The sequence below is a fragment of the Balaenoptera ricei genome, chromosome 2 (genome assembly GCF_028023285.1).
Source record: "Balaenoptera ricei isolate mBalRic1 chromosome 2, mBalRic1.hap2, whole genome shotgun sequence".
Lineage (NCBI taxonomy): Eukaryota > Metazoa > Chordata > Mammalia > Artiodactyla > Balaenopteridae > Balaenoptera > Balaenoptera ricei.
This window is the reverse complement of record NC_082640.1, coordinates 179,661,212-179,682,579: the sequence shown is the minus strand read 5'-3', so window position 1 is coordinate 179,682,579 and position 21,368 is coordinate 179,661,212. Positions and strand designations below refer to the sequence as shown.

Below are 21,368 nucleotides of genomic sequence, written 5' to 3'. Positions count from 1 at the left end.
TGTTAAAGTTTTGCATTTGAAAACTTGTTTGCATTCTTTGTATTTTTTTCCTAAAATACGATGACTTAAGCCATTTCCATTCAGCAAAATTTTTCGGGTACCTACCATGTGCCAGAGCCTGTGTTAGAGGCACATTCATTAAAATGAATACGACCCAGACCCTGTCCTAAGTTCAGAAGGGAGAGAGAGTTACGTGAGCCAATGAGGGCAACGAAGTGAAGTGTGTGCGTCAGGAGGTGGGGACCATGCGTGCCCCTGATTCTCTAGCACCCAGCGGGGTGCCCAGCACAGAGTGGACGCTGCTGAAGTACCTGTTAGTGAGAGCGTTATTCCGTGGTTCTAGAAGGGAACTGGGTGGAAAGACGAGGCAGAGACTAAGGGCAGACACTCTCAGCGGGGTGGGGAGGGTCAAGAGAGGCTTCACGGGGTGGGAGCCTTTGGCACAGCATGGTAATGACTTTTTCTATTTAAAAGTGCTTTTAAAAAAACTTACAACTTTACTATAATTCTTTTCCGTGTTAATTGGAATTTCTAGGACTTGTCCTCTGACTCTCAGGGGTTTCTGAAGTAATAAGGAACTTACAGGGAGGTCTCATTTCTAAGTCTTATCTTGTGATATGCACACCAGCATCATAGTTAACGTTTTCTGTAGTTTTAAATATTTAGCAAGTAGATGATTGCTGTAAAGGCAGTAATAACATTTATGTTCTCAATGTCTCCAAGGGATAAAAGATGCGGTTTTGATTTATAGCAATACAATTTGTGGCAGTGTTTTGCTAGTTCTGTAATCTTATTTCCTTTCTTCATCCTGTTATTTTTTCTAGTGTCATTCATTGCCTTTCTCCGACTATTCCTTTAACAAAAGGTTTTATTTTTCATTTATAGTAGTCCCCACAGCTCACCTTCTCACACACCTGCAAGACATGGACGTAATGTGGTATGTGGGGGAAAAGGAAGAAACCATGACTTTTTAATGGAAATACAGTTAAGCAAGGTAATGTGACATTTTGAAAGGAAAAATCCACCGAAGTGGGAGCATTAGTGGGCGTTCTTTGGTTACTCCCTGTCCCCTCCCCCATGTGGTCTTGGGGCGTAAGTGGAAAAGTGCAGGGGTCTTGTATAAAAACTCTTGCCTCTTTTTCTTTCTCAAATATTCTGAGAAAATTCAGGGTTTTTGTTTTTGTTTTCCCGGGCTACCCCTAGAGCAGTGTCTCTCAGAGTTGAACAAGCATCAGAATCCCCTTGAGGGCTTGTTAAAACACAGGTTGCTGGGCCCCAGAGTTTTTGATTCAGTAGGTCTGAGGTAGGGCCCATGAATTTGCATTTTTAATGAGTTCCCAGGTGATTGTGATACCACTTTACCCAGGACCGCGCTTGGGGAACCACTGTGCTGGAGTATGTCTCTGGGAAGGCCTGCCATTGGATAGCACGCAGGTCTCAGGTCCTTTGTGAGCATCTAGAGACCAGCAGCCCAGGCTGCCAGTGCCACTGATGCAGTTAATTCTGTCAGCTTGTCTGGGATTGTGCCAAGGGTCGAATATTAGGGTGCTTAGCATAGAAATAGTGTAGTGATGACAGCTCCATATACTTAATTGTATCCTTGCGCCCTTTTGGAACTTGAACCTTGCCTCCAAGCAGTTTCATAGGTATGCAAGATAATAATTTTATGACTTATGCCTGTTGAGCGTTTTGCTTGAAAAGGATAGGGATTTTACCAAAGTCAAATAAGAAATGTCAGTCAGGCTTTTCCTTGTATGGTCCTGTACACGTGGATTAATAAATAAATACATGAACAAACGTAGGAATGTTATGCTGTTCTCTGAAAGTGGAATCAAAAGCTGAGAATTCAAAGAAAATGAGTGATGTTTTACATTTTAAAGAGAAAATCTGATTTAAATAAAATGTAGAGGTTGTTCTGTGTTCTTTCTCTTCTGTAAAGGTGAAGTTTCAGCACGAGGTTTACCCCCCATGCAAACCAGAATGCAAGTCTAGCCTCTTGGAGCACCCGGTCTCCCGGCAGGTGTTCATCGTGCAGGATCTTGAAATTCGAGATCGTCTGGCAACATCACAAATGAATAAGTTTTTGTACCTGTATTGCAGTAAAGAAATGCCTCGAAAAGCTCATTCCAACATGGTAAGATTTAAAACTTCATATATTTTGTTGTTGTATTAATTTCAGAAAAGTATTTTTATTTTATCTAACTGCAGAAGATTTATTTTAGATTAGGGAAAATTATGGGATTTTTTTCCCTCATTTTTATATGAAAATCCCTTTTAAATACGCGGCTTAAAGTTTTGTTTTAAAAATTATCTTGCATGTTGTTTCTATAATTGCCAGTATATCAATACCTGAGGAAAACCAGAAGTCCATAGTGATCTACACAAAACACTTACACAAGGAATTCCCTGGCGGTCCAGTGGTTAGGACTCTCACTGCCGAGGGCCCTGGTTCGATCCCTGGTCGGGGAGCTAAGATCCCACAAGCCACATGGCATGGCCAAAAAAACAAAACACTTAACACAAAATATTTAAACGAAATTGTTGGCAGTATTCCACATTTCTAACTTTTAAATGTTATTAGAATAGAAATGATCAGCTCAGGACTTCCAGAAGAAAACGTCATAGAAGTTGTCTTTGGAATATGGGTCTATGGATTAGCTTCTGGGGCTTAGCAGACTTCTTTGAGAGTGCGAGTACAACATTATCATTTGCGTTTTTTCCTCTAAAGAGAATTCATATCTTTCATCAGATTCTTGAAAGAGTGTGTGACCCAAAAAAGTTAGATTCAGGATTCTAAGGAAAGAGGGTAAACAGTTCCACTTTTTGTTCTGATATAGGGACTAGATATAGGATTTTTTTTCCTCGTTTTTGCTTTTCTTTTTTTAATGAAAACAAGGTCATATTATCACTAGGGAAAAAATGTGTTTGTCTGTCTCATCTTGTAGCTGACAGTGAAAGCATTACATGTGCGCCCGGAGTCTGGCAGGTCACCACAGGAATGCTGCCTCAGAGTGTCACTAATGCCACTTCGCCTCAATATTGACCAGGTTTGTATTACAAGCATAATGCATGGAATTATGATTAAATATATATCCCACATTCAGGATGAGAGATTTAATTTAGTAGAATTATGTTTATTATGATTTAACTTTTATGGAAGTTGCATAATTAAAACAGACTTCTGCTGGTAAAGAATAGGGCAAATTCATTAGCTGTTTGGAATCTGAATTATTAGTGAATAAACGTTATTAGATTTTGTCCTCCAGTTTCCTACTCACTGTCTACGTGACATAGCGCTTAATACCTGCTTCTCACGTTCTCTGATCTTTACATACGTACTCCTAATGCAGATATACAGGTATTTTCAGAGGATGAAAGGACTCCTCGATATATGCTATTGAAAGATATAGGGGATTGTAATCACAGCATCTGGAAGAGAATTCCTTCTGCCCTGGGCACAATGACAGATTAGTAAATTGGCCCTTGAACAGGTCACAAACAAAGCAGAGATTTATGGAAAGAGGTAAAGAAGTCCACTTTCCTATATTCTAGCAAGCACCGCATCAAATGATCCTGGGTTTTGCCTTCCCAGAGAGCTGTTTAAAGCATAGTTGGTGTTTTACAAGCTTTGTTCGGTGTATGAAGATGTGATACTTGGTAGTAGTGCAGTGTAGTGAAGAGTGTGGGTTTAGAGTCAGACCTGGGCTTAAATCTCAGTTCTCTTTTACTAACTGTGTGGCTTTTGGTAGGTGACTTAATTTCCCCAAGCCTCAGTTTCTTCACTGATAAAATGGAAAAAGTAATAGTACATGTAGCGTCATTTTGTTAAAAATGAGGATTAAAGGAGACTGGTGTATGTAAAACATTTAGCTTGGTGCCTGGCACACACTGTTAATGATCAGAAGTGTTAGCTGTTATTATTAACTGAAGCATATAACAACTACAGAAAATAAATGGAGTTTTTATAATAATCTGCTTTTGAAATAACAAAACCCTCCCCTTATACCTTATATATTGGTGTGAGCTCAGATTTGGAAGTAGAGTATGTGTGGGGTGGTATTATTTGTTTGATTAAATAACATTGAATAATGTCGATTCATTATTTAAATAAGTAATAGATGTATCAGGAATAATCTATAGTAATATTTATATTATAAACAAAATATAGGCATATCTCAGAGAAAATGTATTGTGAAGCACAGAAGTTTAGCACAACTTTATGTTAATATTTGTAGCTTCTGAGCTGGGTCAGTCTTGCCAGTGAGTATTTTAGATTTATGTTTTCTCATTATGAGAAGAATATCTTTTGAAACCCATATTTTAATTTAATTTATCCGTATTGGCCTAGTAGGAATATGATGAAGTATTTATGGGAAATTTGATCTGTGAAAATCACCAGTGTGAGCAAGAATTTGAGTGAGATTTATCTTTATGGCATGACTTTACCAGACTTAGCAAGCCCAGTTTTCTTTAATAGACCTTTTCTTTAATGTTGAGCTTAATTTCTTCTGTAGAACTATAAAGCAATATGATTTTAAAATGGAGAAATATTAACCTTAGCAAAAACAATCACGGAAATAAATGTTATGACTAAACTGAGGAGGAATGGGAAATAATTCCCCAAGATATGGGATCGAGGGAAACAAAGCCATGCTACAAATATATTTGCCTTAACTAGGAATATTATGATACAAAAGAGTCCTTTATAGTTTGCGTCTTCTAAGATTGACATACCATACCAAATGGTCATCTGAATAGAAAGCCAAATATTTGTGTTCTTTAGTTTTTCTTTTGAAAACATATCAGTTGATGAATGAGAATGCTTTGAGTAATATTTTTCTTACCAAGCATATCTCTGACTTTATCTTCACTGGATCATAGACAGTAAGTATGAAAGCAACGTGTAGTTTTCTCTTGTTTCTAAGAAGCTAGCTGCATTGCTGTTGAAACTCGGTGCAGTTGCTTGCGAAGCGCAGCGTACCTGTAGGGCAGGCAGGACACTAGGCAGATCGAGTGATTGCCATGTAGGGAGCTAAGTAGATGATGGAGGTTGTGTAACTAGGCGATTTGAGATCCGAAATCTGAAGGGGCCGGATTTCCTGGTCTGGTGTTCATTGTAGTATTGAACTGCCTGGAAATCTGTGTAGGGAAGATATGTTAATTCCAAATCATTTGCTGAATGCCAGCCTTGTCCCAGGTCTGAAGTAGGATGCTGGGAATACAAAGAAGAAACATCCCATCCTCAGAGATCTCTGTTTAGTGGGGAGACAAAAAGACAAATGACTTTAACACCCAGGGATGAAGATAGGCATAAAGATGTGTCCCACCAGGAGAGGGCTCCTAAGCCGGGCTGGGAGTTTGGAAGATGAGGGGTGAGCAGTAAAGGCTTTCTGGAGGAGGTGACAATCAAGCTGGGTCTTAAGGAATGTAAAATTATGAATTTTTATAAAGGCGTTGAGAGCCTAATTCAGGTTGTGAGATGCAGTGTTGGGGGACAGGTGCTTGGCTGAGGCTGGAAATGATGAAGTAGTGCCAGTTGGCATGTTTATGATTTTTTTTCAGCATCACCTGAGCATGACATTGAAAGCATTTCTTTCAACACCTTAAGTCATATCGCACCGTTAATATCCTTTACCATAGGACCTTAAAGCTAGAAATAACTATTTTAGAGTGAAGGTTTAACATAAATAATAAACCATATTTTTTAAAGTTTAAAAATTGATTTTATTGAAGTATTATTTGCATATAATAAAATGCAGAGATTTTAGGTGTACAGTTTGAGCTTGACAAATATTTCTTGTTTTGGCTCTTAATGAATAAAGCTGCTATGAAATTTGTGTACAAGTCTTTTATGGACATAAGTTTTCAGTTTTCTTGGGTAATTATAAACCGCATGTCTGGGTCATAGAGTGGATGTGGTGTGTTTACCATCATAAGAAGCTGCCGAATAGTTTTCCACAGTGGTTGTACCACTGTAGGTTCCCATCAGTAACAGATGAGAGCAGCAGCTGCTTCACGCTCTGACCAAACTTGGTGTTGTCTTTTTAATTTTAGCTGTCTTACTTGGTGTTCATTTTGGTTTTAATTTGGATTTCCCTGATGACTAATGATGCTGAGCATCTTTTCGTGAGCTTGTTTGACATTTGTATATCTTCTTTTTTGAAGTGTCTGTGTCTTTCTAGTTTTTTTTTTTTTAAGTGATTTTTTTAAATTTTATTTTTTATCTATTTATCTTTGGCTCTGTTGGGTCTTCGTTGCTGCGTGTGGGCTTTCTAGTTGCGGCGAGCGGGGGCTACTCTTTGTTGCCGTGCGCGGGCTTCTCATTGCAGTGGCTTCTCTTGTTGCGGAGCACGGGCTCTAGGCGCGCGGGCTTCAGCATTTGTGGCTTGCGGGCTCTGGAGCGCAGGCTCAGTAGTTGTGGCGTACTGGCTTAGTTGCTCCGTGGCACGTGGGATCTTCCCGGACCAGGGATCAACTCGTGTCCCCTGCATTGGCAGGCAGATTCTTAACCACTGCACCACCAGGGAAGTCCCTGTGTCTTTCTAGTTTTAGAGTTAGGTTGTTTGTCTCATTGAGCTGTAAAGAGTTCAGCATAAATACCAAAATCAAAAATTTGGAGAACATTTTGAAAAGCTGATGATTAGTATCCCTTTGTCTGTTTGTAGTAAAAATGTGTAAAAACCACTGTCTCTTTAGTCTTCCCTTTTTTGTTTTTGTTTTTTAAATAAGAGCACATTTATACCTGGAATTTTCTCTTTGTTTTTTTTTGGAGGCAAAACATTCATAGCATTAAAATATCGCCATCTGGTGGCCAAAGGATAACATTTTATATACTATTAACTGTCAACGTGTAATATTTGATATATGTAAATATACACATATATAGTGATTTATAATAAATGTATGTAGTGTAAATAATATATAAATATATACTTAAATACGTATGTGTAAAGCATAGTAATATAATGAACGGTTCATGAACTTACTCCCCAACTGCAGAACCAGAATATTTCTAATACTGTTGAAACCGCCTGTTTGTTCTTCAGTCCTAGCCCTCAGTCTCCCATATGCCATGTTATCTAGAAAAATACCTTTCTAACTTCCATCATTTATACTTCTGACGAGTGTGATCAGTACTAGATCGGATCCTTTGGAATTGCCAGTCAGGCACTTGGTGTGCTACCACTTATTGTGACCCTGTATTTCACTTTCACATTGCGGTTTGGTACAATATTAATGTTTTATATTAATTTAAGTTTTTTAAAATGGGAGGGAAGAGTAAGAAAGAACAGGCTCAGCTATTTAATTTTCATATTCTCCAAAATGGATTTGTCAGTCTCAGTAAGGCCTAATGAAGCTGCTAATAATGGGCAAATGTGGCTTGCATACACATCACCAAGAACGGTCCATACCATAGAATTTCAGAAAAGACCACACTGACTGGGTGATTTTATTTATTTTCAATTTTTATTTTGAATATCATGTCTAATGAAGAAAATGTTTAAGGCAATATAACATAGTGGTAAAAGCAGAAATAAGACATTAAGAACTTTTAAGGCACATCTGAGTATCCAGTACATGCTAGCTGCTGTTATTGTTTAGTAATATCACCGCTACAAATTCAGAGTGAGAACTAATGCCAAAAGAATGAGACTACTATATTTCTAAGAAAACCAAAATGTACTTTGATTTAGAAATAGCAGTTTAATTTCTAACTTATCTGTCTTAATTTCTGCATCTATAAATTAATTTTCTCAGAGTTGTGAGAATTAGCAAGGAAGTGTGTGTGTGTGTGTGTGTGTGTGTGTGTGTGTGTATGTGTGAGAGAGAGGGAGAGATTGAGAATAGGAACAATGACACAGAGTAGGGACTGAATAAATTATAGCTGTATATGAACAATGAGTGAAATATAAGACTTCAAGACACTTCGTTTCATAGTTTTAGAACCCTTTTAGTTATAATTACATCTGTCAATTTTAGGATGCCTTGTTCTTCCTGAAGGATTTCTTCACAAGTGTTTCTACAGAAGTAGAGCTTCTCATGGCTCCAGATCCAGAAGGTATTAAATATGTAGAGTTTGAAAAAGTCTATAACAAGTGCTTGGATTGATTTTGATTGTTATGAGGCCTTTTTGAGAATGTACTTACAAATCTTTATTCTCATTTATATAAATGTGTTCTGTGCTCATTTTTGTTAAGTTGTACAAATGTAGTTTATGTAAAAGTACAGGAGTCCCCCCTTATCCTCCAGAAGTACCTTCCAAGACCCCGAGTGGCTGCCTGAAACTGCAGATAGTACCAAACCCTAAATATACTAAGTTTTTTCTTTCTATACATACATGCCTATGATAAAGTTTAATTTATAAATTAGGCGCAGTAAGAGATTAACAACAGTAACTAGTAATAAAATAAAACAATTATAACAATATACTGTAATAAAAGTTAGGTGAGCATGATCTTTCTCTCTCTCAAAATATCTTGTACAAATTTAATGCCTTTTGCATCTTAACTAAGCACGTATCATGCACTGTGGCTGTAACCTTTGAGGTACGACAGCAAAATGAGCGCGAATTTCTTTTTCCTTCATCACAATTTTACAGATTTGTTCTTACTGTAGATCTTAGCGGCCTGAGCATACAATTTTTTTTTTTCCTTATTAAGTCAAGAGCTTTCACCTTTTCACTTAGAGGAAGCATGCTGCGGCTTCTCTTTGGTGTATCCGAATTGCCAACATCGCTGTTCTTGTACTTTGGGGCCATTATTAATAAAATAAGGGTTACTTAACACAAACACTGCAATACCCGAACAGTCGACCTGATAACTGAGACGGCCACTCAGTGACTCACTGGTGGGATATGCTGGACAAAGGGATGACTCGCATTCCGGTGGGATAGAGTATGACGATGCAAGATTTCATCATGCTACTCAGAATGGTGTGCAGTTTAAAACTTAGGAATTGTTTATTTCTGGAATTTTCCATTTCATATTTTTGGACCGCAGTTGATCTTGGAAAGTGAAACTGAAGATAAGAAGGGACTACTGTAATAATTTAAAAGGTGAAAGATTTCTCTAGCAGTAGTTGTATTTATTAAATGAAATGTAGCAAAACAAGTTAAGTGTAGATTGATTTAAATTGTTGCTTTAAAGAAGTATACCTCATTTTTCAAATGTGCACTTTCAGTTAAAAAGTCTCCTGGAGCTGATGTCACCTGCAGTTTGCCAAGGCATTTAAGCACCTCAAAGGAGCCAAATCTACTTATTTCTTTCCCTGGGCCAAAGCAGCCTTCCCCAAATGGCAGTGCCAATTCAGTGCAAGTGGTCAATGGGGAAGAAGAGAAGGACTTCTCTGCTGAAGAAGCGTCGTTTAGTGATCAGCCTGTGTTTTTTAGGTAAATCATTTAATTTTGATAACAAATGAAGTTATTTTAGAGTATGAAGGTTGTTCTATAATGTGTTTGTGTGCCAGAAATCATGAGGTCGCATCAGCGTTTCTGTGCACTGGCAAATACTCACCCGGTGTATTTATTTATATGTGGGCCCCACCTACTCGCACCTCTCATTTCCAGGGTTACTCTCATAACCCTGGCTCAGGATTCATCCTCCGATTGATTGTGTAGCAGGAATTTCTCTTCCCTTTAGATTCTTCCTTCTTTTTTCCTCCACCTGTCCCTCGCTTTCCAGTCACTTATTATGGCCTGTTTGTGTGTCCTTGAACGTGATGCTGTCCTTTTCCCTCACACACCTCACCTTCAGCATTCCTCCCTTTTCCCTTATGGGGATTTTCTGTCTGCTTTCTCTGCCCTTCTCTGTCACTGTTGTGTCCTTCCTGACCCGCCGCTAACTGGCTGGGTTGGAATCATCAGGAAACCCATGTCCCTGTTGACTACAGCCAAAAACTAGCTGGTTGTACATTGGAGTTTATCCTCGTTTCCAGATCCATTCATTCTTCCCATCTTCTTTCTTTCCCAGCCCTTGATGGTAGGGATGGAGCCTTGGCTCTATTGGAAGGAGAGAGGTTGAAGATCGAAACCACCTGTGTTGTGAGGGACAGTTAGCTCCTTTCCCTGGTTTTCTATAGTCCTCTCTTGTTGACATCAGTGGTCCCCAAGTTCTGTCTTTCTAAGTTCTGAGTTTAGAATATGGCCCAAAGTAGGCAGTATAACTGTTTTAAAGTGTTTTCATGTTTTAAATATCTTATATATTGATGAAAATAGTTAGAAAATAGAATGTGAGAATTGGTAAGATCCTGGGAGAGAGGATCTCTGGTGGTTCTAAACTTTTCTACCATAAAAGAAGACTCTCTTTTATTATTTTCCTACATTTCTTTTTTAATTTAAAATTTTTTTTCTACCAAAAGCATTGTGTATCTTAAGTAATAATTTGAATTCTCATTTCATATAAGCTGCCAATTTGGTTTTTGTGAACACTGGATAATCAGTATAAAAGAAATTGAATTGTTATAATTCTGGCCTGAGCACGGAAATTTGACACTCTTTAGTCAGACTGTGTGTGTAACCTCACTTACGTAGGTAAATATTTGTTTTTTTCCATTTAGACTACTTAAAATAGCTTGTGGATTTCTGTTTCTACTCTCAAAAGCTCCTAGTGTATCTAGGACCCTGGGGTGGTACTTGGTGACATAGTTCAAATTACTCACTTTACAGATGAAGAAGTTAATGCACAGAGAGAAGAGATGACTTATGACTTGCTCAAGGCCACACAGTTAGTTAGTGGCCAAGCCAGGACTAGAACAGAGGTCTTCTGAATCCCAAATCCAGTGCGTTTTCCAAGTAATAGCATAATAGTCCCCTCTCCTGCAGACATTTATTCATCCCACAGATATTTATTGAACATTTATTATAAATATGTCAGATTTTGTTCTAGGTGAACAAAGTAGAGAAAAATCCCTATTTAATTGAGCTTATAGATAATAAAAATATATGATTTGGCCTATTACGTACATGCCATGGAGGAAAGAGTGAGAATGGAGGAGGCAGGCGTACATGCCATGGAGGAAAGAGTGAGAATGGAGGAGGCAGGTGTCGAGGGGCTGTCGCCCAGAGAACCCAGTGCAGATGAGTGTTCGGAAGATGAGGGATGACTTGGGATCCCAGACTTCCTGTACTGATTGATATAAATACAGCATTTCCATTTTACTGTAGGTTAAATGGACTTTTGTAGGATGACTTGGGATGACTTAGTATATAACCACCACCATTAATTCTGTAGTAAAAATGTGTTTCAGCTTCCAATTTACAGTCCAACTTTTGGAAGCCAGCTGCTTTTGTTTGATGTGTACCATCAATGTATAATTATAATTTCATTCAGAATTCCCAATATTTGTGTGTCAGTATCCTATTTGCAAGCGTTAATTTCATGACTGTCCACTAAAATTCACCAATGTAGGTGGCATTTAAAAATTTACTGATGAAGACGTTTAGGCTCAGAGAGTTTAAGTTACTTGCCTCGACTGCATCCCATGTAACTGATAAAACTAGGGTTCATGTCTAGGTCTTCTGGATCTTTCTGCTTTATCACAGAGCTAAAATGAATACCTTAGCCCTTTTTTACTTTTTGGTAATGATTATGTTATTTGACTTAATCTTGAAAGTTGTTTTTATTAGTTCGTTCTCTGTATGAATTGAATATGTGCCAGAATAAATTTTCCTAAGATAAACATTGTTTAGTAAACCAGGAAAAGGTTTTTGTGAGAAATTTAATATATAATGAAATAAATAAGATTTATAAGATGATTAACATCTGTTTAGTTGTTACATTGCGTTAAGAAAAGGTAGAGCTAAAAGACATTCTCTTTTATTTAGGCGTTAATATATTCACATTATTTATTTTGTGGTTTTGTTTTTATTCTCCAGTTGAACAAATTCATTTATATCTAATTTCAGCTCTTAGTAATTTTGAACATAAATAACTCCCCTCCTTTATTTATCTTCAGAGAATTTAGGTTCACATCAGAAGTTCCTATTCGACTTGATTATCATGGCAAACACGTATCAATGGATCAGGTCTGTAAACTTTGCACAAATATACTCTACAAAATTATCTCATTTGTTTTTCTAGTGGACTCAATTTTTTAACAACTTTTTTCCATTATAGCTTGTATATTTGAAATGCAGTGCAAGATTTTAAAATTTAATTCTGTTTTTTTTTTTTGTTTTTAAATTTACTTATTTATTTATTTTTGGCTGTGTTGGGTCTTCGTTTCTGTGCGAGGGCTTTCTCTAGTTGTGGTGAGCGGGGGCCACTCTTCATCGCGGTGCGCAGGCCTCTCACTATCGTGGCCTCTCTTGTTGGGAGCACAGGCTCCAGACGCGCAGGCTCAGCAGTTGTGGCTCACGGGCCCAGTTGCTCCACGGCATGTGGGATCTTCCCAGACCAGGGCTCGAACCCGTGTCCGCTGCATTGGCAGGCAGACTCTCAACCACTGCACCACCAGGGAAGCCCCTAATTCTGTTTTTAAAGTAAATTAAGTGTAATTTTACTTAAGAACCCATGAGTAAAATTTGATATAAATTGGGTCATATAAAATACATGTACTTTTTTGCTGTTAAGTATTTTAGGTGTTTTACCTTTAATAGTGATTTTTTTTTTTTTTTTTTTTAATTTTAAAGGGTACATTAGCTGGGATTTTGATTGGTCTGGCCCAGTTAAACTGCTCTGAACTAAAGCTGAAGAGGCTTTTCTATCGGCATGGGTAAGTTGATTTATTACATGAGACTTTAAGATGTAGTTACTAAAGTTAGTTTACAACAAACTAAAAATTGAGTTTTCTTAGCTAGCGTACCTAATTTAATTATTTTACAGTGTTGTTTGCAGAGAGCTCATTTTTAGAGGATTTTTACTGGCTAGGGGCTAATTTTTATTCTGAGAGAATAGAAGTAGTTTGAAGAGAGTAGTATTTTTCAAAAAACAGCTATAGTTAGGATTTTTTAAAATAATTTCCCTAAGTTGTAAATTAGCCTATTTAGTGAAAAGACTGGAAATTCACAAGGTAATGGTTCTTAGTAGCTAAGAACTGTCTGGCAATTTATAGACACTGAGTTAACCCTATGCCAGAGCTTTAGATGTTGAAGAAGTTAGAACAGTGGAAAAGCACACTTATATATACTACCTAAGCCTTATATAGAAATTATTAGCATTAGAGTTGGGTTAAATGTATGTGTATACATAGATGTATGGATATACTTAAATTGAAAATCTGTAAAATTTTGTCTTTATTATTTGTACATTTTCTTTTTTGTCTTTTTTTTAAATAAACTTATTTATTTATCTATTTATTTATTTTTGGCTGCGTTGGGTCTTTGTTGCTGCACACGGGCTTTCTTTAGCTGCGGTGTGCGGGGGCTACTCTTCGTTGCGGTGCGCGGGCTTCTCATTGCGGTGGCTTCTCTTGTTGAGGAGCACGGGCTCTAGGCGCACGGGCTTCAGTAGTTGTGACTCACGGGCTCTAGAGCGGAGGGTCAGTAGTTGTGGCGTGTGGGCTTCATTGCTCCACGGCATGTGGGATCTTCCCGGACCAGGGCTGGAACCCGTGACCCTTGCATTGGCAGGCGGATTCTTAACCACTGTGCCACCAGGGAAGCCCTCTTTTTTTGTCTTAAGTAAAAAAAAATCCCCAAACTTGTCTAAACCTATAAATTTCATTTTCCTTCCTATATACTTACAGTCATTTACTCTAGTTTGCTAGGTGTTGACAAATTATTCTCATATGCAATCACTGAATGGCTTACTGACATTAAGAAGAACCAGCTGCCAGGAATTCTGGGAGGCGTTGGGCCTATGCATTCACTAGTGCAATTAGGTGAGTGTTCTTTTTTAATTAGAAGATAATTTATTTTGCCTGATCAGTGATTCTTAACTCTTTTGGGGTTATGGATGCCTTTGAGAATCTACGTGAGGATCATCTTTCTAGAAAAACCTACATGTTAGTCGTACAAAATTTTGCCTCCCGTTTTAGGAGTTAAAAACCCGAGGGTTGGAATGATAGCAGAGATCTAAGCTCCAGCACGCCTCTTGATTTCTGTGTGTTGGCTGCTGTTCTAGTGCAAGGCCTGAAGGACTTGGTCTGGTTGCCAGTTGAGCAGTACCGGAAGGGCGGCCGCATCGTCAGAGGGTTTCAGAGAGGCGCTGCCTCCTTTGGCACCTCGACAGCGATGGCTGCTCTAGAACTCACGAACAGAATGGTTCAAACCATACAGGTATCTTTTCAAAGACTAGCTTGATCTATACAACGAGGAAGGGCTGTTGTAAGCAGTTCGGTTATTCTGTTCTCAGAATGTGCTGTGAAAGTATATAAAAGAGTGAGAATATTTTATTTGCAATGATTTCATATCATTAACTTTTTTTTTTTGATTAGCTGTCCAGTGTTAAATAAGTAGTTAAATAATAAAGCAGTGGGCTACAGTGTCAAATTTGTTTGCCTCTTTCAGGTAAATTATAACTATTAAGTTAGCCAAGGATTTATTTCACCACATTTATATGAAAAGATCATAGCTGAATGTAAAGCAGGCATTAGAGATCTGATACTAGTCGTATTAAGGTTTGTTATGTTAAGTATTAAGCTCCGTTTGGCCGTATCCAGTTGTTCACAGACCATGCATTCTTGGCTAGCCTGGTAACACGGAGAGTGTTCTCAGAAGGCAGAGGAGGGGCCGAAAAATTCAGCTCAATCCAGATATGAGTTATTAATGTACACTTTAACGTTCTTGTTATAAAAGTGATACGTTCTTGCTGTAAAGCATTCACGTGCTGCAGAAGAGCCGGTCTGAGGGTGCCTGCGTCCCTCTGCTCTTCCTCTCGCCCCGTACGAAGTGCACTGTTGGAGCTGAACCCTCCAGACTTTCTTCCGATGCACTTTTTTTGTTTTCTGATTCACTTTTCACTCTCTGATAAAATGATCCAGGCGGCGGCAGAGACTGCTTATGACATGGTGTCTCCTGGTACCCTTTCTATCGAACCCAAGAAGATCAAAAGGTTCCCTCATCACCGCTTAGCCCACCAGCCAGTGGACCTGAGGGAAGGTGTGGCCAAGGCCTACAGCGTCGTGAAGGAGGTGAGTGGGCACCCGAGGGGACAGGCCAGGAGCAGTTTGCGTGCTTTCCTGACGTTCATCTAAAGAGCATCTGGCGCTTGGGCTTTGTTCCAAAGAAACCCCTGGGGTGGATTTGGGACTGTTCTGTCGCTGGTGAGTGCAGATATCTGTGTGAGGTAAGAGAGGAGGCTGTGTCCTGACCTGCAGGCTCACGAGAAGAGTAGCGATCTAGTGGGAAGACTGATCTCTTTACATACAGAAGCAAACAAGGAGTAGTAGAAACACGCCATGGACTCACCAGTGGACTTAACATATGTTTATATTTTGCTGTATTTTCCGCAGATTTGTTTAAAAAATAAAATTTTTCAGGTTAATCACAAATGCTGACCCCATTCCCATGCCTTCACTATCCTGAAGATGGTACATATTTTTTCTATGCATGTTTTTATAGTTTCATATAAGTATGTATTCATAAGCAAATACTTAATTGCTTATATTTTAAAAGTTAACATAAATGGTATCATCTGTACCATTCTGTAACTTTTTGTCTTTCAAGATATATCCATGTTGATATATGTAGATCTAATTTAAACTTTTATAGTATTTCTCTGTATGAATATAGCATAATTTATTTATCTTCCTATTGGTGGACAGTTTCCTTTTTAAAAAAATTAATTAATTTATTTATTTATTGTTGGCTGCATTGGGTCTTCGTTGCTACGTGCGGGCTTTCTCTAGTTGCGGCGAGTGGAGGCTACTCTTCGTTGCGGTGCGTGGGCTTCTCACTGCAGTGGCTTCTCTTGTTGCAGAGCACGGGTTCTAGGTGTGCGGGCTTCAGTAGTTAAGGCGTGTGGGCTCAGTAGTTGTGGCACACAGGCTTAGTTGCTCCATGACATGTGGGATCTTCCTGGACCAGGGATCGAACCCATGTCCCCTGCATTGGCAGGCGGATTCTTAACCACTGCGCCACCAGGGAAGTCCCAAGTTCCATTTTTTCCCTGAAATACAGCTATTGGAATGTTCATATAAATGCCCCTTTGTTTGTATGTGCAAGAAGTTGTTAAGGGTGGAATTGGTGATTTGTAACTATTTCAATCTTGACACTTATTAAGCATTAACAAATTGTAATTTAGTTGCACCAGTGAATCCTGGTTCTTTATGGGTGTTGACAGGAGCATTCCTTGTCTTTTTTTTTTCTTTTTTTTTCTTATTCAAACAGAAAATCACAAAAATTATAATCATCCTCATCAGTTCACTCAGTCCCATGTAATTAATTTGATTTTCATCTTAATCTTTTGTTAGCACTTTTGTGAATTCATCAGTTTTCCATTAGAGTTCTGAGAATACTTATTCATTCAGTTCATCAGTATAGTCAGTTACCAGAAACCTGTACTTGTCAGAGTCTTTTCCATGAATTCCTTGAAGATGAAACCCTTTTATAGGAACATTTTTGCAAAAGCATCAGAGTACACCCAGAACTGTCTGTAAATGACAAAAGACTTAAAAATGACCACGGTTAAAGATTTGATGAAAGTTCATAATAATGCAACTGACAAGGAAATTTAGTTATTTCTGAGTTATACATTTTAAAATAATAACTAGAATTATGACTGATAACATTATACCAGAACATATAAGATTTTTAGCAATTTCATGTAATGTCTGAAACATTTATATTAACATATTTCCATACAAATAACCCAAAGAAAGTTTAGTATTATTTTTTTTTCCTTTTTTTAGCATTCCTTGTCTTAATCTTTTTTTTTTTTTTTTTTTTGACATAGGTCATGAAGTTTGAGGTCATTTTACTTATGATTTGTGTATTAAGATTTCATTAATGATCTTTTTCCCTGTCATATTCTGACAGGCAGAAGTGTGTTAGGACAGTCTTTTACGTGACAAAAGAAGCCCACATGGTCCCAAATGGTGGGAAGAAGACTGAAGTGAGGCCCCCAAGAAATATGTTAGTGGATAAATAAAGGCAAGACCACAGATCACCTCTCTTAAAAAGAGATTTAGTCGGGAGAATAAAGAGAGATAATTACCAGTCACACCTATTCCTATAGATGTCAGGATTGGGCCAGAAATCAGCAGACATGTTAGAAATCAGGTTTGTAAAAATGATCCTGGGCTTCAAGGTGTAGCAGGGCCAGTTTGCAGCAGGATATAATAGCACTTGGGTACATAGCACTTTGCAGTTCACAAAATGCTTCCCTAATTTAATCTATGCTCATTTAAATAAAAGTATTTGTGTGCTTACTCTGTGCCAAGAGTATAGTAACCCTTAAAAGATAGGTGGTTTTCCTGACTTAGAGATGAGGAAACGGGGTCTGCAAGAATGGCTTCCCCACTGTACCGTGGTGAGATGGTAGTGGAGCCTGGATCGGAGCCCAGGTATTTGGGTCTAATGTTTAGTTCTCTAAAACCATCTGTGTGAAGAAGGGAGGAAGGAAGGTGAGCATGATTTGATGTGGTAGGTGTGCTTGATTAGACGGAGTCTGAATTCTGTATTAGAAAACTTTTAAAATAGACGTTCCTAAGTGGTGATAAATACTATCTCTTTTCCTATTATATGTTGGTAACTCAAAGATCAAGAGGAAACATCCCATGTGCTTCACAAGATCAGGGGTTGGCAAATGATAGGTCTCAGGTCAGATCTGGGCCATGCCTGTTTTTATATGGACCTTCTAGTAAGAATGATTTTTACAGTCTTAAAGGATTGTAAAAAGAAAACAAGAAGGAAGAAGAAGAATATATGACAGAGACTGTGTGGCCCGCAAATACTTACCACCTGGCCCTTTGCAGGGACAGTTTGCCGAGCCCCGCTCTGCATGATCAGGTCTCGTGGTGGTTGGGGAGCAGTGGTGAGGGAAGTAGTAGTTTATCTAGGAGCTATTCAGTGTGCACTTAGTACCTGCTGAGTTGTACCGGGCTCTTTAGGTGCATTATTTCATTTAACTCTAACAATCCCTACAGCATTTTCATTCCCCTCTTAAAGCACTTGTGTAAGGTCACACAGCTAAGTGATGGAGCTGAGGTTTGAATTTGCTTGGTGGTGTTCATCGTCACGTTATGATACACTAATACCTATTGTTTGTGGGTTAGGGAGGGGAGCTGGGAGCAGGCAGGAGGAGGATATGGGCAAATGTATAAATTGTAAGCATCTTCTTCATTGTAGTGACGGTTTTACTTATTGGCTGTTATTCTGTAGATAGTTTTAAAAATAGCACTTACATTTTTTTTTTAGTTCTTCTGTAACCCCCTCCCCGCCACAGTATTACATGTTTTTTGCCTGCTGTGCTGTGTAAAAATGATACTCCTATCAGGTTGTCAAAGTGAGGGCTAGACTTTGGACTAGAACAAAGCTCCTTGATTTCCCTGGAGAGCCCAGAGTTCCTCTCGTCGTGCCCATCACTGAAATGGTCACAGTGGAATAGTGCCTCGTGGCCCCTAAGGGATTTTGAATTAGACAAATGGTGGAGATTTGAAAGTCATGTGTGACATTTTACCACTCTGGCTTGACCTACTCATTTACATATTCAGCTCTAAAGCTCAGCAATCATGATTATTTTATTGTTACACAGTTATAAGAAAGATGAAAAATGCTACAGAAGCTTTGTTTCTAATTATTAAACATGTTCCTGCTTTATGTTCTCAGAATTTTCTCTGTTTAATCCAGTAAAATGTTCTATTTAGCCTTTTATCTTAATTGAATGTTCCACAGTTACCTCTTCTAGTACATAGCCAGTAATTTAAAACAAATTAAATTATTTTCTGGAGCTTAGTCAAATTAGGTTTTTTTGTTACAGTTGAATCGAAGGAGCTATCACCATATTCATTTAGTGATTATATTTATTCAAGAAGCTTTGTTTGCTAAGTTTGATTTAACTAGAGTGATGACTAGTGTCAGAAAAGCTGCTCTTGGATTATTAACTATTTCTATAAGCTTCCCCATGTGAAATTGTAGTTTACAATTGTAGTTTACACAACTGTCACAACAAAATGCTAAATCATAATAATTGCATCTTACTTTCCCTTATAATTAGAATTGTCATAAAAATAATTATCCTGGCTTATCTCAAAAGTACAGGTTCTGTTTTGTTTTGGTTTTTGTCTAGTTACAAACCTGCTGTTGATTAACTCTACTAAAGTGTGTATTATGAGATAATTTAGAGAGTTTTCTGACCAGTGATTTACTCCCCTTCTCTCCCCTCCCCCCTTTCAGGGAATTGCAGACACGGCTCAGACCATTTACGAAACCGCAGCCCGGGAACACGAGAGCAGGGGAGTGACTGGCGCCGTGGGTGAAGTCCTGCGCCAGATCCCTCCAGCCGTGGTGAAACCTCTGATCGTTGCCACAGAAGCAACATCAAACGTCTTAGGTGGCATGAGAAACCAAATTAGACCAGACGTTCGGCAAGACGAGTCACAGAAATGGCGCCATGGAGAAGACTGACATTTCAGACGTGATTCTTTATGAAGATAATGAGGGTGGAAATAAGGAACAGAGTATCCCACTGGCAGCTGTAGAGGGAACTCGTTTAATTTTATTGTGCTCATCTCAGGAACAAAACCATTTCTTAGTGACATAATTTAGTATCAAAACAACATGCAACCAAAACCTTTTGACATTTTAGGGCTAGTTTGGTACTTGCCTGTAGAATAGAAATGTTTGGTGGCTGGTGTCAAAAGTCCATAAAGCATTTGCTGCCCAGTTAGTGGAATGCTTGCTTTTATTAAAATGGCTGTAATTTTCCTGGTTACAGACAGTGTCAGTGGGAACCTCCTTTACAGTACAGGGTGCTCAGGAACGTTTGAGCACCTTGAAAGCACTATTTATGTTGCTCTAAGGAGTTGGTTTTTCTCCAGGTTTGAAGAGAATCACAGCTTCGAAACTCTCATTGAAAATGAGAGACAGAAGCCACAGGGAAAGTAAAACAAATAGGATTTTCAATATAAATACCCGTGAGGAAAAAATAACCTAGTCTGTTGGGTTTAGTGTTCCCGCACTCGAGAACAACATCGTTTCCATTTGCTCAGAAGAGCCTTCTGCGGGAGTCTGAGAGCGTGAATGTCGCAGACTTGTTCTGTTGTGTTGCACTTTATTGTGTGTGTGTGTCTGTGTGTGTGTGTGTTTAGATTAATCCAAGTCATGTGCTATATTCTACGTGTAATTTATAGAGTTACACAAATTATAAAGAGGGGTAAGTCTGAAGGTTTTTGGCAAAGGAAGGTAACTCAAATGTAATAACTTTCATTCATTCTAAATGTTAATGAAAATGTGCATTCTGTAATGAACTGGGGCCCATCTAATTGTTTATATATTCAATTTTAAGCAGGTATAGTGCAAGGTTATTAGGAATGTGTGGAAAGGGAGATTGAAAGTGGTTTTCACTCTTTTGAAATTAACCAAAAATCCTCCAAATATGCCCTAGTCAGCTATTTCAAAATACCATTTTTACTTGGTTAACAATGTACATTTTGATAATCTGTCAGGAATGAATAAAGTATTTTTATTTAAAGGTAAAATTGTTTTATGCTTCCATGAATATTTTGCTTCTCTTAGAGCATATTCATAGATGCAATTCTAGAATTTATTCCAAGATCCTTGGGAACAGTTTCTCAAAATTGATTTTGGTTAATATCAAGTAAATCATTACCTAGGAGTGAGAGGGAAATTGTTCTCAAGAACTCAGCCTCTAACTTTAGATTAACCTAGCAGAAAGAAAAAAGAGGACTTTGTATCCATCCACTGTTTAAAGTTGCATGATGTACATTCTCATTTTCTAGAGTCGGGGGATGTCATCGCGGTGAATTTGGATTTCAGAACTGCTTTCACTTTGGGGTTTGGAAAATGACGTTGAATCAATTTCATTCTCTAAACTTTCTAAACAAGAAAGCAAATGTAAACCAAAAATCTGAACATTTAAAATTTATAAAATTATGTTAAATAACATTTAATTTAATTTTGTTTTCTATTTACTGCTGAAAAACTTAAAAGGATAGTGCTCAGAAAACCACCTGTTTAAGCATCACAGGACCGTTTATTACACGGCCCCAATTAGATGGAGTCCACCTAGAATGTGGTCCTGAGTAAACACTAGCCATGGCTGTTTATTGTATGACGCTTCAGCCTGTTTCCGGGGTGCTTTCCAGGCACCCTCGCGTTGACACCAGTATTTTTCCTTATAAGGGAACGTGCTGTGTGTGATATCTCTGATGACTAATCAGACTGGAAAACACTTGCTCAAACTTAAAACTATAAAATCTCTTTATTAAATGTATTTTCCATACTATATCTAATTGAACTTAAATAATTA

The 21,368-nt window shown here is 38.2% G+C and overlaps 1 protein-coding gene across 3 annotated transcripts in view; it reads left to right on the top strand.

Annotated features, from left to right (window-relative positions):
• Positions 1 to 20,577, top strand: part of ATG2B (autophagy related 2B) — a 68,517-nt gene extending 47,940 nt beyond the window's left edge. For 2 of the 3 annotated variants that reach the window (XM_059914957.1, XM_059914956.1), the window contains exons 32-42: positions 886 to 994; positions 1,940 to 2,134; positions 2,946 to 3,047; positions 7,981 to 8,059; positions 9,181 to 9,388; positions 11,953 to 12,022; positions 12,629 to 12,711; positions 13,697 to 13,818; positions 14,061 to 14,215; positions 14,920 to 15,069; positions 19,274 to 20,577. In XM_059914957.1, coding sequence (XP_059770940.1) covers positions 886 to 994; positions 1,940 to 2,134; positions 2,946 to 3,047; positions 7,981 to 8,059; positions 9,181 to 9,388; positions 11,953 to 12,022; positions 12,629 to 12,711; positions 13,697 to 13,818; positions 14,061 to 14,215; positions 14,920 to 15,069; positions 19,274 to 19,504 — 1,504 coding nt within the window. In that variant the 3' untranslated portion in view covers positions 19,505 to 20,577. Of the gene's footprint in view, positions 1 to 885; positions 995 to 1,939; positions 2,135 to 2,945; positions 3,048 to 7,980; positions 8,060 to 9,180; positions 9,389 to 11,952; positions 12,023 to 12,628; positions 12,712 to 13,696; positions 13,819 to 14,060; positions 14,216 to 14,919; positions 15,070 to 19,273 lie in introns of those variants that run through there. The other variant, XM_059914958.1, reaches the window with a different exon arrangement.
• The last annotated feature ends 791 nt before the right edge of the window (positions 20,578 to 21,368 follow it).